The sequence below is a fragment of the Penicillium subrubescens genome (assembly GCF_028828155.1).
Source record: "Penicillium subrubescens strain IBT 31985 chromosome Unknown utg000002l_segment0_segment0, whole genome shotgun sequence".
Taxonomy (NCBI): domain Eukaryota; kingdom Fungi; phylum Ascomycota; class Eurotiomycetes; order Eurotiales; family Aspergillaceae; genus Penicillium; species Penicillium subrubescens.
This window is the reverse complement of record NW_026643152.1, coordinates 4,069,708-4,081,600: the sequence shown is the minus strand read 5'-3', so window position 1 is coordinate 4,081,600 and position 11,893 is coordinate 4,069,708. Positions and strand designations below refer to the sequence as shown.

At 50.7% G+C, this 11,893-nt stretch overlaps 5 protein-coding genes across 5 annotated transcripts; 1 reads left to right on the top strand and 4 right to left on the bottom strand.

Moving 5' to 3' along the window:
- Window positions 1-279: 279 nt before the first annotated feature.
- On the bottom strand, window positions 280-2,024 carry N7473_002860 (cytochrome P450; the record flags this gene model as incomplete). Its single annotated transcript, XM_057148800.1, has 3 exons — window positions 280-1,440; window positions 1,496-1,768; window positions 1,821-2,024. 3 exons carry the CDS (start codon window positions 2,022-2,024, stop codon window positions 280-282), a joined length of 1,638 nt encoding a protein of 545 aa, XP_057012454.1.
- Window positions 2,025-3,921: 1,897 nt separating this feature from the next.
- N7473_002859 (Short-chain dehydrogenase/reductase SDR) lies at window positions 3,922-5,045 on the bottom strand (the record flags this gene model as incomplete). The annotated part of the gene is made up of 2 exons (XM_057148799.1): window positions 4,663-5,045; window positions 3,922-4,592 (listed from the first exon to the last, which is right to left on the bottom strand). The coding sequence occupies exons 1-2, from the start codon at window positions 5,012-5,014 to the stop codon at window positions 3,922-3,924; spliced, it is 1,023 nt and encodes a 340-aa protein (XP_057012453.1). The 5' UTR covers window positions 5,015-5,045.
- Window positions 5,046-5,292: 247 nt separating this feature from the next.
- On the bottom strand, window positions 5,293-6,962 carry N7473_002858 (NADH:flavin oxidoreductase/NADH oxidase). Its single transcript, XM_057148798.1, has 2 exons — window positions 6,631-6,962; window positions 5,293-6,556 (listed from the first exon to the last, which is right to left on the bottom strand). Exons 1-2 carry the CDS (start codon window positions 6,799-6,801, stop codon window positions 5,471-5,473), a joined length of 1,257 nt encoding a protein of 418 aa, XP_057012452.1. The 5' UTR covers window positions 6,802-6,962; the 3' UTR covers window positions 5,293-5,470.
- Window positions 6,963-8,494: 1,532 nt separating this feature from the next.
- On the bottom strand, window positions 8,495-8,683 carry N7473_002857 (uncharacterized protein; the record flags this gene model as incomplete). The annotated part of the gene is made up of 1 exon (XM_057148797.1): window positions 8,495-8,683. The coding sequence occupies one exon, from the start codon at window positions 8,681-8,683 to the stop codon at window positions 8,495-8,497; it is 189 nt and encodes a 62-aa protein (XP_057012451.1).
- Window positions 8,684-8,955: 272 nt separating this feature from the next.
- Window positions 8,956-11,147, top strand: N7473_002856 (uncharacterized protein; the record flags this gene model as incomplete). The annotated part of the gene is made up of 2 exons (XM_057148796.1): window positions 8,956-9,018; window positions 9,084-11,147. 2 exons carry the CDS (start codon window positions 8,956-8,958, stop codon window positions 11,145-11,147), a joined length of 2,127 nt encoding a protein of 708 aa, XP_057012450.1.
- Window positions 11,148-11,893: the final 746 nt, after the last annotated feature.

The following is an 11,893-nucleotide window of genomic DNA, read 5'->3' as shown; positions in this document are numbered from 1 at the left end:
ATCCAAACTCCAGAAGGTCGCAGATACTACTTGGGGTAGATTGATGCAGATCTAGACAAGATTCATGCAGGGTAGATGTTTAAACTGGGTTGTACATCATATGTTTCGATTGGAACATCCGGCCAGGTTGACCATATTTGCAAAGTTCATTGGTGTATACATGACGTTCATTATTCGCAGAGCTGTCCATACTCGAAGTGGAGAGGTGTGCTACCAGTAATATACACCCATCTATCTCATCAGGACAACACAAGAAAGACATCAAATAGCAAAGCCAATTTACCATCCCTCCAACGGAGTAAACACAGCCACAACACCATCCTTCGGCGAAACAGTGGCCCCCTCACGAAGCTCCAACTCACGATCAGGATACTTCAACTCCATATTGAAACGACCAACAGTCGCAGCGAGCAGACAGGCAAGTTCAGCCTTGGCAAAGCCTTGACCAATACAACTGCGTGGACCGTGAAGGAATGTCAAGAATGCATAGTTGCTAGTGGCGCCGCCCGTGTTAGCCTTGCCCGGGCCCATGAATCTCTCCGGGTTGAATTTGTCCGCGTCCGGTCCCCATAGCTCCTCTAGATGATTCAAGACCTCTGGGGCAATGATAAGAGTCGTGCCCTTGGGAATTGGTTTACCGACAAGAGATGTATCCTTGACTGCTGTGCGAATCGTGCCTGGGACGGATGGGTGGAAGCGGAGGATTTCGTTGCAGACGGCGTGGAGGTAGGGGAGGTTGTCAATAGTTGTGGCGTCGATTGCGCCAGAGTCTTCGGAGGAAATAGAAGGGAGATTCGCGCGGATTTCTTCGCGCAGCTTGATCTGGACATCGGGGTTCTTGCAGAGCGCGTAGACGGCCCATTGCATCGCCGTGGCAGTGGTTTCGTGGCCGGCACCTAGGAAGGTCATCAATTGATCGACCAGGTTTTCTTCGTCCATGACACCGCTGTGCATTGCGACGGAGATAATATCGACACCAGTCTGCGAGTTGGAATTTTTCATCTTCTCTTTCTTCTGCCGGATCATCTGTCGGGCAACATCGCGGATGACTTCGCCACCTTCGTCAATACGTTTATTGCGTTGCGTCGGCATCTTTTGGAGGAGAGTAACGTTTCCCATCATCATTCCAATGATGAACAGAATCTTTGTACCAAGGCCGGGAGATTGAAAAATCTGTTGATATGACCGGTTAAGTTTGTTGAGAGGGTCGCGCAGGGAGTCAAAGTCGTGATCCATGCCTGCTACTCCGATAATATCCAATGTAGCCCGACTTGCCCAGTTGCGGACTACGATGGTGTTATCTTTGTCTCCGGAGGCTTTTCGCTGTTCCAGATCCTGCTGGATCAGCTTGGCCATTTCAACACTCTTGGACCAGAAGATTGGGTAAAGGTCCTTGATGTGGCGGTACGCAAATGCAGGCATCAAGTTCTTGCGTTGAAGCTACATATAGCGTTAGTATAGTCATAATGCGGTTTGATATGGCCTTGAGAGATACCTTATGCTCGTCTCCCTCGGCAAGCAGAATACCATCTCCAACTATACGGCGCAAGCTCTGTCGCAACGTCTGAGGCTTCTCAAAGTCATAGACTTTGGTGACCAACAGTTCACTGAGTGCTTTGGGACTGGTGAGAACGACTCGTTCCAAATTTCCGACAATATAGTATCGAATGAGACCTTCATTGGGCAGATTCGCCGCCCACTGTAGCATGCGCTTGTAAGGAGTCTCGAGAAAGATGGTCTCGGAATTACCAGTCAACCAGGTTCGGCCCTAGAGTTGTTAGCAAAGTCTATCATAGACCAGAGTGGGTTCAGGAATGTACCTTTGGCGTCTGGATGTGTTTGATCGGTGTGAAGAATGCAGGATATAATGCTAGCTGGTAGAGTATTTTCCAACTGGTGATGGCCAGAAATGATAGAACCATCGTTCCAGCTCTTGACTCGAAGAGAGCATATTCTGGGCGTAAGTACAGGGCAGCAGCCACGCCCAGGTAGAGGACATTGAGATTATCGTTGATGATACCCATTTTGAACGGTAGAGAAATCCTTTGGCTCCTTTGGGATGACGCTGGTCGATATCAAGAGAGGGCCCACTTAGGCAGACGTGAATAGGACAGGTCTTCTCTCGATGACTCCCGAGGGCGACTTTCCCACTGTCAGTGTCGCTCTATCAATAATTCGGGACTCGACCAGCAAAATCGAGGTGTCGCTCTTGATATAAAAGAGATGAATTCGTTTTAGAACTGCAAAATCGTAGATGAACCCCCGGTTTTGTAAGTTTTAAGGTGATGCCGTGACATATGACAATCTGACAGACGTAGCCTCGTAGGCGGCCGTGATCGCCGATCTGAAACCCGAACACGTAGCAGCAGAAGCGTTGACAACTCGACTCTTTCCAACGTGCACTAACCAGTACGACCGCCAATATATTAATATCGCGTATTTGGATGATGAATATCGAGCAGGCACCGATATTTGAATGTTTCAAACGGATTTCCAGGCTCCCAATTCGCATTCGAGGGGGCCAAATTAATTCGTCCTCGCAACTGATACCCGATTCGACGATGCGGGTCCATCCGTCGGTCGGTCAGTGGCCTTTGAGCCAACTACGAGGCTCGAGTTGTCAACTAGGCCTGGAGCACGGAAGCCAGAGCTCCCCAGAGACTCGTTCTCGGTTGGCAATTGCCACGAGTATATTACCGGATTAGGGGGATGCTCACGAAAAGCCGCTAAATTATGATTAGCATGAATTGTGTGTTAACCCGAACTCCGGTCCCACTCCCACTCAATTCACTTCATTAACGTCACTACCTGACACAACTGCGTTGATGTTGTTGTCGCGTTCTACAAATTTTAAGATCACCAACAGGCTTTTTACAAGGGGTATATGTATCTTTAGATTTCTATAAATTTAACATAACTGATGGAGATTCCCTTCTGACGGCAGATTCCTTGTTTATCCAGGCCCTGCGCCTTGTTCTGTCGGCAATAAGAGCCCTCCCCCCTTTCTGTTCTACTTCCCTAAAGATCTCTAGATGGGACCGATCGACTTGCTTCCCCTTCTGATTGCTTCCTTTGCGTGGTAGCGCCACCTAGTGCGCCCTCGATAGCTGAGAAGAAGCACAGCCATAACTCATGGCACGGTTACCACGCGGGCTAAATTTCATGCTCGCAATTAGATATCTGAATGGGGTACCACCCATGCGGCCCTGCACGATATCCTCGGCTAGCTCAAATACCCTGGCTTCATAGCAAGCGCTATCACTCGCAATATTGGGCATGGGATCTGGGAAAAACTCGGACTCGACCCAGATATATGGTCCCTTCCTCCCCCCCCCCCCCAACTTCCAGGATAAATCCATTCTGTTCCCTACAAGCTCAGGTATATAGGATGTCATTAAAGATGATTGTCTCCTATGTCTACGGACCCCTTTCTCCTTCGGAATCGTGAATCGGGATATCTTCACACCCGATGGACGGTCGCTGCCAGGCCAAGCGATCACGGGGAACAAACCCTCCTTGCTCCGTTATCTTCTTCAAAGATATTCGCACCAGCATGTCTCCATCTCGACATCTCGACATTCCTTCATCTCTACATCTCTCCACGCTCTGAGATTGCTTTGTCCCCATGCACACGTTTCGAGGCATCAACAGCTACTTCTGATCTTTTTGATGTGATGCTGAACTAGGGACCTCACATTATGTCACCTGATTATTCTCACGAGCCGCTAAATCATAGTTGTCGTGAATTGTATATTGACCCGAACTCCGGTCCCACTCTATTCCCCGCATAATTACGGTATCGATAATGTTCTCGCATTCTACGAAGATCTAAAATCACCAAGAGATTTTGTACAAGGGGTATATCATTACATTACGACTATAAAATAGCTAAAAAGAAGGACAGCCTATCAAAACACATCCTCATTTAGCCAAACTCTCCACCCCAGTAACCCGCTTAAACTCCATCATCGTATGCTCCCACAATCGCTGCACCATCCCCTCCCCACGCATCTTGGCCAACACCTGCAAAGACTTTGGCCCAGCACTCTCGCCATCCCAATTGACCGCATAAACACCACTCCCCACCTCCCCATCCGTTCCCCCAGACACCTCCACATCCCCGGAAACAGGCACACCAGCCGCCTCACTCCCCACCCGCGGCTTATACCTCGCACTAGTAGCAAAGAATAAATGCCGTTCCCCAGACTCCCGAATCGGGACATACACCAATGGCCCGACAATCTTGAAAATCGTAATGGCAACCTTCATCAGGATGCTGTTGGTTTCTCGGCCAAAGCCTGATTTCACAGGGCCCGGATAGTCGTGGACGAAGCTTACTTCGGGGGCGAGTGAGGCCATGTGTTCGAGCATTAGGTCTGTCATGGAGACGTTGTGGCCTCGTACACCGCTGAGAGGGACTTTGCGGCCTTGGAAGTCGTCTGCGTAGATGGTGCCTTCGTGGCCTGCGGCGAGGACGGTGACGACTCGTCGGAGGCTGGGGGCTTGACGGAGGAGGGGGAGGAGATTGAGGATGAAGCGTGCTCGGGCGTAGTATGCTAGGGCCATGAAGATGTGCAGTCCTTCACTTGTGTCTGTATAAGATGGGGGTAATTGTCAATATTCTGATCCCTTGCGAAGCTTCCAGGGAAAGTATATACGAACCAACGTGTGAAAGTGCCGAACCACATGTTAAAAACAGCAAATTGATGCATCTCTCATTACTCGCGATCTGGCGACAGACATCATCCACGGATTTGAGTAGACTAACATCCGCCTTGATGAAGATGAACTCGCCCTCGGGGTTCAAGTCGCGACATTCAGCAGCAATCCTGTCACCGGCTTCTTGTGAGCGGCCAACAAAGTAGACCCGGGGCTGGCGCGCATGGCGGGCGAATTCTCTCAGGGAAGTTTCACCGATGCCATTTGTTGCGCCGACGAAAACTGCGACTAAACCCGGGGGAAGGGCTGTTGCAATCTGGGCATTGGATGACTGGACGTTGGTCAGAGTGACCATTTTGTGTTTGTTTTAGAAAAATGGACATCGTGGATACTGTGGGGATTTAGCATATTTATACCTTTCATTCTGGCATTCTTTTCAATTTCGTTCTGTACGACTCTATCCAGCATTAGGCTGTCGGGCGGATTGACTCGAATCCCGGCCGGGCTTGGACCCGTCGCTTCCAAGCAGCGCATCTCGTATTTCCGGTACGATAGATGCGCCGACCGACCGAGTGGAATGTGGTTATCCAAACTATTCAAGTGACACAAAAGAAAATATATTCTATCGCGAGTGGTAAGTTTTGGTCAACTGGAGATCGCACATATACAATTTGAGGCTTTTCAGACAATTGACTCATTTTGGCTGTGATACTTTCTCTCATTATCGCCAAGACATTGCACTCTCATCCTCTCGCATCATCATGCACCATCCTTCGTATTTATCTAGATGACGTCACGGTCATGCATCTTTCTAAATCTTTTCCTGTCGTTTCTTCAAGTAGACACCACCACCGCGGCTACCAAAGCCCCAACGAATCTGGTTAGCCATGGAGATCTCCACATCCAGTTCCTCCGCCCAAGTCCACACAAGACTGGGATTCTTCTGGAACCCCCGTCCGACAAGCACAAAGTCCAGATTATTGTGCTCCAACACACAATTGGCCAGGTGTCCATCATTGATCATACCGACTGTGCCAACCTTCAGCTGATCTCCAACCGCCTTCTTAACTTCAATAGCAAATGGCGCCTGGAAACCGGCCTTGGCATGAATATGCTGCTTCTGGTGATTACCTCCACTGCTGATATCCAGGACATCGACATTCCCGCTCTCGGCGAGAGCCTTTGCGAAGCGGACGGTATCTTCGATGCGCCAGCTGGGCTGGTCCGGCATGACTTCTTCCAGCCAGTCGGTAGCCGACACACGTAGGAAGATGGGCATATCCTTGGGTACATTCTCGCGGGTCAACTTGGCGATTTCCAGCGACAAACGAATCCGGTTCTCGAAACTACCACCGTACTCATCGGTACGGTCGTTTGTCGCCGGGGACAAGAAGCTCATAAGTAGGTATCCGTGGGCATTATGAATCTCCACGAAGTCCACACCAGCCTTGAGAGCGCGTTTAACAGCCGACACCCAATCGCTCTTGAACTGCTCAATATCGGCCGTAGTCATCGCCTTGGGTTTGGGGAACTTCTCGTGGAATGGGGTGTTGGAGGGTCCCTTGACGTTAGCGGGCCATCCGCCAACCTTCTCCGTAGCCATGTCGGCCATACTAAGCCAAGGTGCAACGGTACTGGCTTTCCGGCCTGCGTGGCCCAGTTGGATGCCGATGATCTGATTTTGGCTGTGCACGAACTCGACGACCCGGCGGAGGGGCTCGATTTGCGAGTCCTTCCAGAGGCCGTGGTCTTGAGGAGTAATGCGACCCTCTGGTTGCACGGCTGTTGCCTCTACCATGAGGAAACCGGGTCCGCGCTGGGCGATGCCGCCCAAATGGGCCATGTGCCAATCCGTCATATGTCCATCGTCAGCGCTGTATTGGCAGAGTGGAGAAAGCTATCGTAATCCCGAGGGATATGTTGATTAATTATTCATGGCGTCAAGGAATAAGCTAGTCAAGGTAAACTCACGCCGATCCGGTTGTGAAATGTCACGCCTCGCACTTTCAAGGGCTGGAAGAGCTTGGGAGGTTGTGAGCCGTCGGATTGTGGGTTCGCTGCAGACCCCGCGGGCGGCACCTGAGCAGGGGTGAAGTAGGAGATGCCCTCGGCGGGGTTGTTCAAGATATCTGGAGGGGCCATGACTGTGGGAGAAGGTTGACTTAAAATTAGAAGGAGAAAGGTAGGAGGATTAAGTGGTCAATTGAAGTGAAAAACGAGCAATTGGAATGCTCCTCGCTGTGATCTATAGCAATAAAGGTTTGAATAGAATGTAGCTCCGAGCTACTGTCGTTCGAGCACCTTTATAATCTCCAAACTTACTCCAGTGCAACGCCACCAGCTTATAAATGCAGCTCGGGTCCCGGTCCCGGATCGCAGATCGCCAACTACTACCCCGACGTCACCATTGAGGGTCGAAATGGGCCAATTAGCGTTTCTGCTACTTGACGGTTCGGAGACATTTTTAAGTTGTTCGTCATACGATTCGATGTCATCCGAGGTTGATTCTCGGTTGCGAGGAGTTGTCGTAGTAAGCTGCGGGGAGAAATAGATAAGCCTAAATGCGAGCTATCCACTTTTACTGGTCTTGTTGCTGGGTCAGTCTTCTGCGGGGGCAAGCGTGTACTGTACGAGGGAATCTTCCAACAGACCACTCCACTGATCTCAAAAAGCCCCAAGCAAAGATATTTCGGACCAGCATGTTACGATCGAGTGTGAGACCTGATGATTTAATGACTGCCATTGAACGGAGAGCTATTCATTGGGTCTAATGTCCTCTATCCAAACCCCCACTCTTGCGACCGGGCGCTACAGTATGTATACCAATACCCCAAGTATATTCCTGCAACTCTTCTTGTTTAGCATTGCAATGTTGTACATCAGTGATAGTAATTTATAGACTAAGCAAATCTACCGTGTATTAACCGGTCTGTCCACAATTCATTTGCGCCGTGGCTGTTGTCGCTAGCTTCAGGCTACGCAACTCCTGGGCCTCACGCTAAGAACACTAGACGGGTGAGCTATGAGAGAATTGGAAGGGAAAGAAAAGATTACGACGCCGCTAGGAGGAAGACTAGGGAATATACTCCGTCTCTCGTCTGGAGTCCATACCTAGCAGAAGGAACAACGTATGTACAGTAGTTGTGCTCACGAACTGATAGCCATGGTACTGTAGCATGGAATTATGGAAGCGCCCTCTTCGGCGCTTAGGGCCAAGGATGGTTAGGATGCGAAATCACCACATTGCCCACTGACAGTCTGACTGGTCGTCGGTTAGAGAGCCCCGAGGGGATTCCCCGTATGATTTGTTTCAAAGCTGCAAAAAGTGGGACGGTGGAGAAGTGAGCGGATACTACTGTAATCTGTTGGTGTACTATGGTAGGTGCTGGTTCCAGGTACGGAGAATAGAGAAGTACTCGATAGGAATGGAAGCCTGATGAATGATGCGACAATGCAATACATAGGCGCCAAAATCTGCAGGAGGCAGCTGTTTCATGACCAAGAATAGTAGGAGGATGTAAGCACAAAAAGCAGAAAGGCAACAAAGGGCGATTCAGCCCTAAAGGAGTTCATCGTTCCTCTCCCGCGTTGGCACACTCCACTCCCCGAACGCTTGTGGCCCTCACGTTTCATCTTTCCCTTTTTCCCCTCTCCCCTTTCATCGGGTCAAAGGTCATCTTTTGCCCTCGCCATTTATTCTCTTGATTCACTCTTTACTCCTGGCCCTCGGTTTGTGCCTGTCACTCTTTCAACTCAAACGTCCCTGACGCACGTCGCATTCTTTCTCCGCAATCCGATCGTCGGCCCTCATCCAATCCACCCCCTTTCTTGGCGCTCAGACAACAAAAAGATCAACCCTCGCGCGCTTGGCATTGCGATTGATACCCACGATCTGCTTGCGCATTCGTGCATGCTCTGGTAGAATACCGCTGGATGCCAGTCTGAAACACGATCGCTGCCCTTTGTTGTCTTGTCGTGGGCCTGTCACAGTGCCTGCGCCGCTTCCTGTGCCTGTGCCTGGCATCTTACATCTGGCCCCTTCGATCTCTTGCCAGCCTCCTACCTGAGCCTCCCATAGTTATGCGCCAGTCACGCGATTAAGACACTCTTTCACTTTGGTCGCTCTTTACACCTCCTGGTGTCGCTATTTGTTTTACTCTGTCTTTACACCTGACTCGTTAACCTCGATCGTGACTTTACCCGGCTGGCCCGTGGAAGTCCATACTCGTCACTCAATCAGTACACTCGTTCAGTCGCTCGCAATCGCTTCCTGGCAGGTCCGGGATCACCGTCATAATGGGGTGCTGTGGTGATCGTGAAAAGGGCGCGGTCTCAATGGAGGAGAAATGGGACTATGTGGTGAGTATCAGAGTGTCGGTTAGCTGGAGCGACAATGACTAGTTGTACTAACTGTGGCTCTGTAGAACCTCGATGATTTCAAATCCGACTCCTGCTGGACACCCTTCTCCTACTTCTTCCTTTGGGTGTTTCTACTTGTCTCGCTTGCCGTCTATGCTGCCGATACCTTTACCGCTGTCAATCTGCTCGCCTTCTCTCGCTGGAGCGGTCGCGTGGAGCCCGCTATTCCATTCAGAATCTCTCGTTGGATTTTCGCCGTCTGTATTCTCGTGTCCTTCGCTCTCTTGATTTACCGATGGATGCTTGCTATTCGTGCGATGCGCTCTGGCAGTATCACACGAAGCTACCTGGACCCTCTTGCCGTTCGCGTCCAGTGTTTCCGAGTGTTCACCAGGGAAGGTCGTGGGTGGAAACGCTTCCTTGTCTTTGCCGAATTGACCAAAAGTAAGAAAGGAGCCGAATATGTCGCGCTTTACGCCTACTTCTCCTTTCAGTTCTGGATGAACACCATCTTCGCTGATGGGCCCCGCCAGGTCCTCAATGCCATCACGCTGTGGTCTGTCCTGCAGGCCGACCTTCTCCCAGGCGGCAAAAATGCGCCGAAAGACAATGGAACCTCAGAGGTCTTGCAATTCTTCAACAACGTGAAGATTCTCGCCGAGGAAAATAACCTTCAAGCCGTGGTTCTGTTCGGTATGCTGTTTACTCTGGTGATCTGGGTCTTGTCAGTTTTGAAACTGGCCTCTGCCGTCGTTCTTTACTTGATCTTCTTGTTCCATCACATTCCTTCCGAGGATGGGACACTCAAGGCCTACTGTCGTCGCAAGATTAGCACTCGGTTGACGCGCATTGTTCGGAAGAAGGTCAACAAGGCTTTGGCGTCAGGCTTCAAGCTACAAGATCGCGCACCGACACAACCCAGTGTGGCAGGCGGGGAAACAAAACCGACTCTGCCATCCCTGCCTCATCTCGCGGGGGATAAGACACCAGCTGTGTCGACCCTGTCGCGTAGTACCACGCAAACTACATTGCCGCCTTATTCGAGAGCAAACTCTACTGGAACCGAGAAAAACCCAACTCTGCCGAGCCTTGACTTTGATAGCAAGCCGCCGCTTACTCGATCAACAACTCAGTCATCCATGTCTGAATCGGCATCGTTGACTGGAAATGCGGCTACAATGGGATATAGTCCATTGGATCGCCAGAACACACCGCTGCCTCCTGTTCCACCTCTGCCGAACAACATGCCTCCCTCGAGGACAAACACAGCCCAGTCACGACGTACGCCTGGGCCACAGCCATTCCCTAACGATCTTGGCCGAAACAGCCCGGGACCTGGAATGCGCAACCTGACCGATTCTGGTGCCCAGCTGTATCGCCCATTCAGCCCCGCCGTTGATCCTTATGCTCAGTCGCATGGCCCCGGAGCCGCTGTCGATCCTTATTCCCGGTCGCATACTTCCCGTGCTGCTATCGATCCTTATGCTCGATCACACACACCTGGTGAGTCCGTCACGGACGACTATTTCGGCCGTTCACATTCGCCGGGCTCCTCAGCTGCTACTTACGATCCTTATGAACCACCTGCCGGTTATTATGGTGACCCGCCAGAGGAGGATGATTATGATGGCCTGCCTGCCGGAACACCCAACAATCAGAGGGCACCGCCTCGTCCACGGCCAGGATATCAGCCGCAAGATGGTTACCAAGCCAGATCATATACGCCGGCGAGCACAAGCGCGACGCCTCATCCTCCACCTGGCCGAACAATGACGCCAGCTAGCACAGGTGGCACACCCCATCCTCAACCCGGTCGGTCAATGACACCAGCGAGTTATCGCAGCACACCCGGTCCTCAACCAGATGGACACATGCAAGGTTCACAACGAAACTACACGCCTTTCAGTCCCGAGAGTCCGGCCGACTCACAATCCGGATACGCGGCATTCAACCCCAATGCCAACAATCCTCCAATGCCCTCGCAAACACCCCAGCCTCGCATGCAAAGACCGCCGCCTCCATCTGGTTACCAGCCCTTCTCGCGCGCTAACACGGCGTCTCCCTCCATTATGAACCGCCCTCCTCCTGCAGGATACGGTTTCAACCGTGCAAACACTAATCAATATTGAGACCCCATTTCCAAAGAGTTTTCAGATTGAATTTCTTTCCCTGTTTCTTCTTTGAAGAAATGGTTTCACAACCTATCATGACCGATTGCAGAATAGCTGGCTCTTTCTGCTACAACAATGACCAGATGTCTCAAGTTGAAACTCAGGTCGTTAATATTCCCCTCATGAACAGCGAACAGCGAACAGCGAGCAAGTCTCTTGAATTGAAAACTGAAACGTTGTACATACCCCCATACCATACCCCGTTCTGTTTAGTCTGGCCGTTCGTGCCAGCATTGATTTCTTTGAATTAAATGAATCGAAAATTTTGATATAATTTCCGAGACCAGGCTGAAGGCCTTATGCCGAGACACTATTTTAAAGATTGTGTTGGTCGTAGTGTCCGAAGTACAATGGTTGTAGTGGTGTTGATTGTTGTGCAATCAGCCTAAATTCAGATCGCATGCCATCATGTGATGATAAACATTGCTGCCTCAGGCTGAAACAACGATTGTCACTCCGACTTGCCAGATAATCTCCCTTATCTTCCCCGGCTGCAGCTCAACTTCACCAGTTGCATGACCGTCATGCCCCTGATTTTGAACGTCTTTTCTGGCTGAAAATGGGCACTTGGCTTAGCGCGAATATTTCCTATTAACTTACAGGCCCACTTCTAATATCCGGCGCCCTCTCTTCACCGCTCCTTCGCCTAGCACGATAGCGTGACCACCTTCTGCGGTCCTTGAAGCCGGAATCAAACGTAAAGA

Coding starts and splice junctions, on each gene's coding strand:
- N7473_002858 (XM_057148798.1), bottom strand. CDS start 6,801: ATGGCCCCTCCAGATATCTTGAACAACCCCGCCGAGGGCATCTCCTAC. Junction 6,557..6,630: donor CATTTCACAACCGGATCGGC/GTGAGTTTACCT, acceptor GGATTACGATAG/CTTTCTCCACTCTGCCAATA.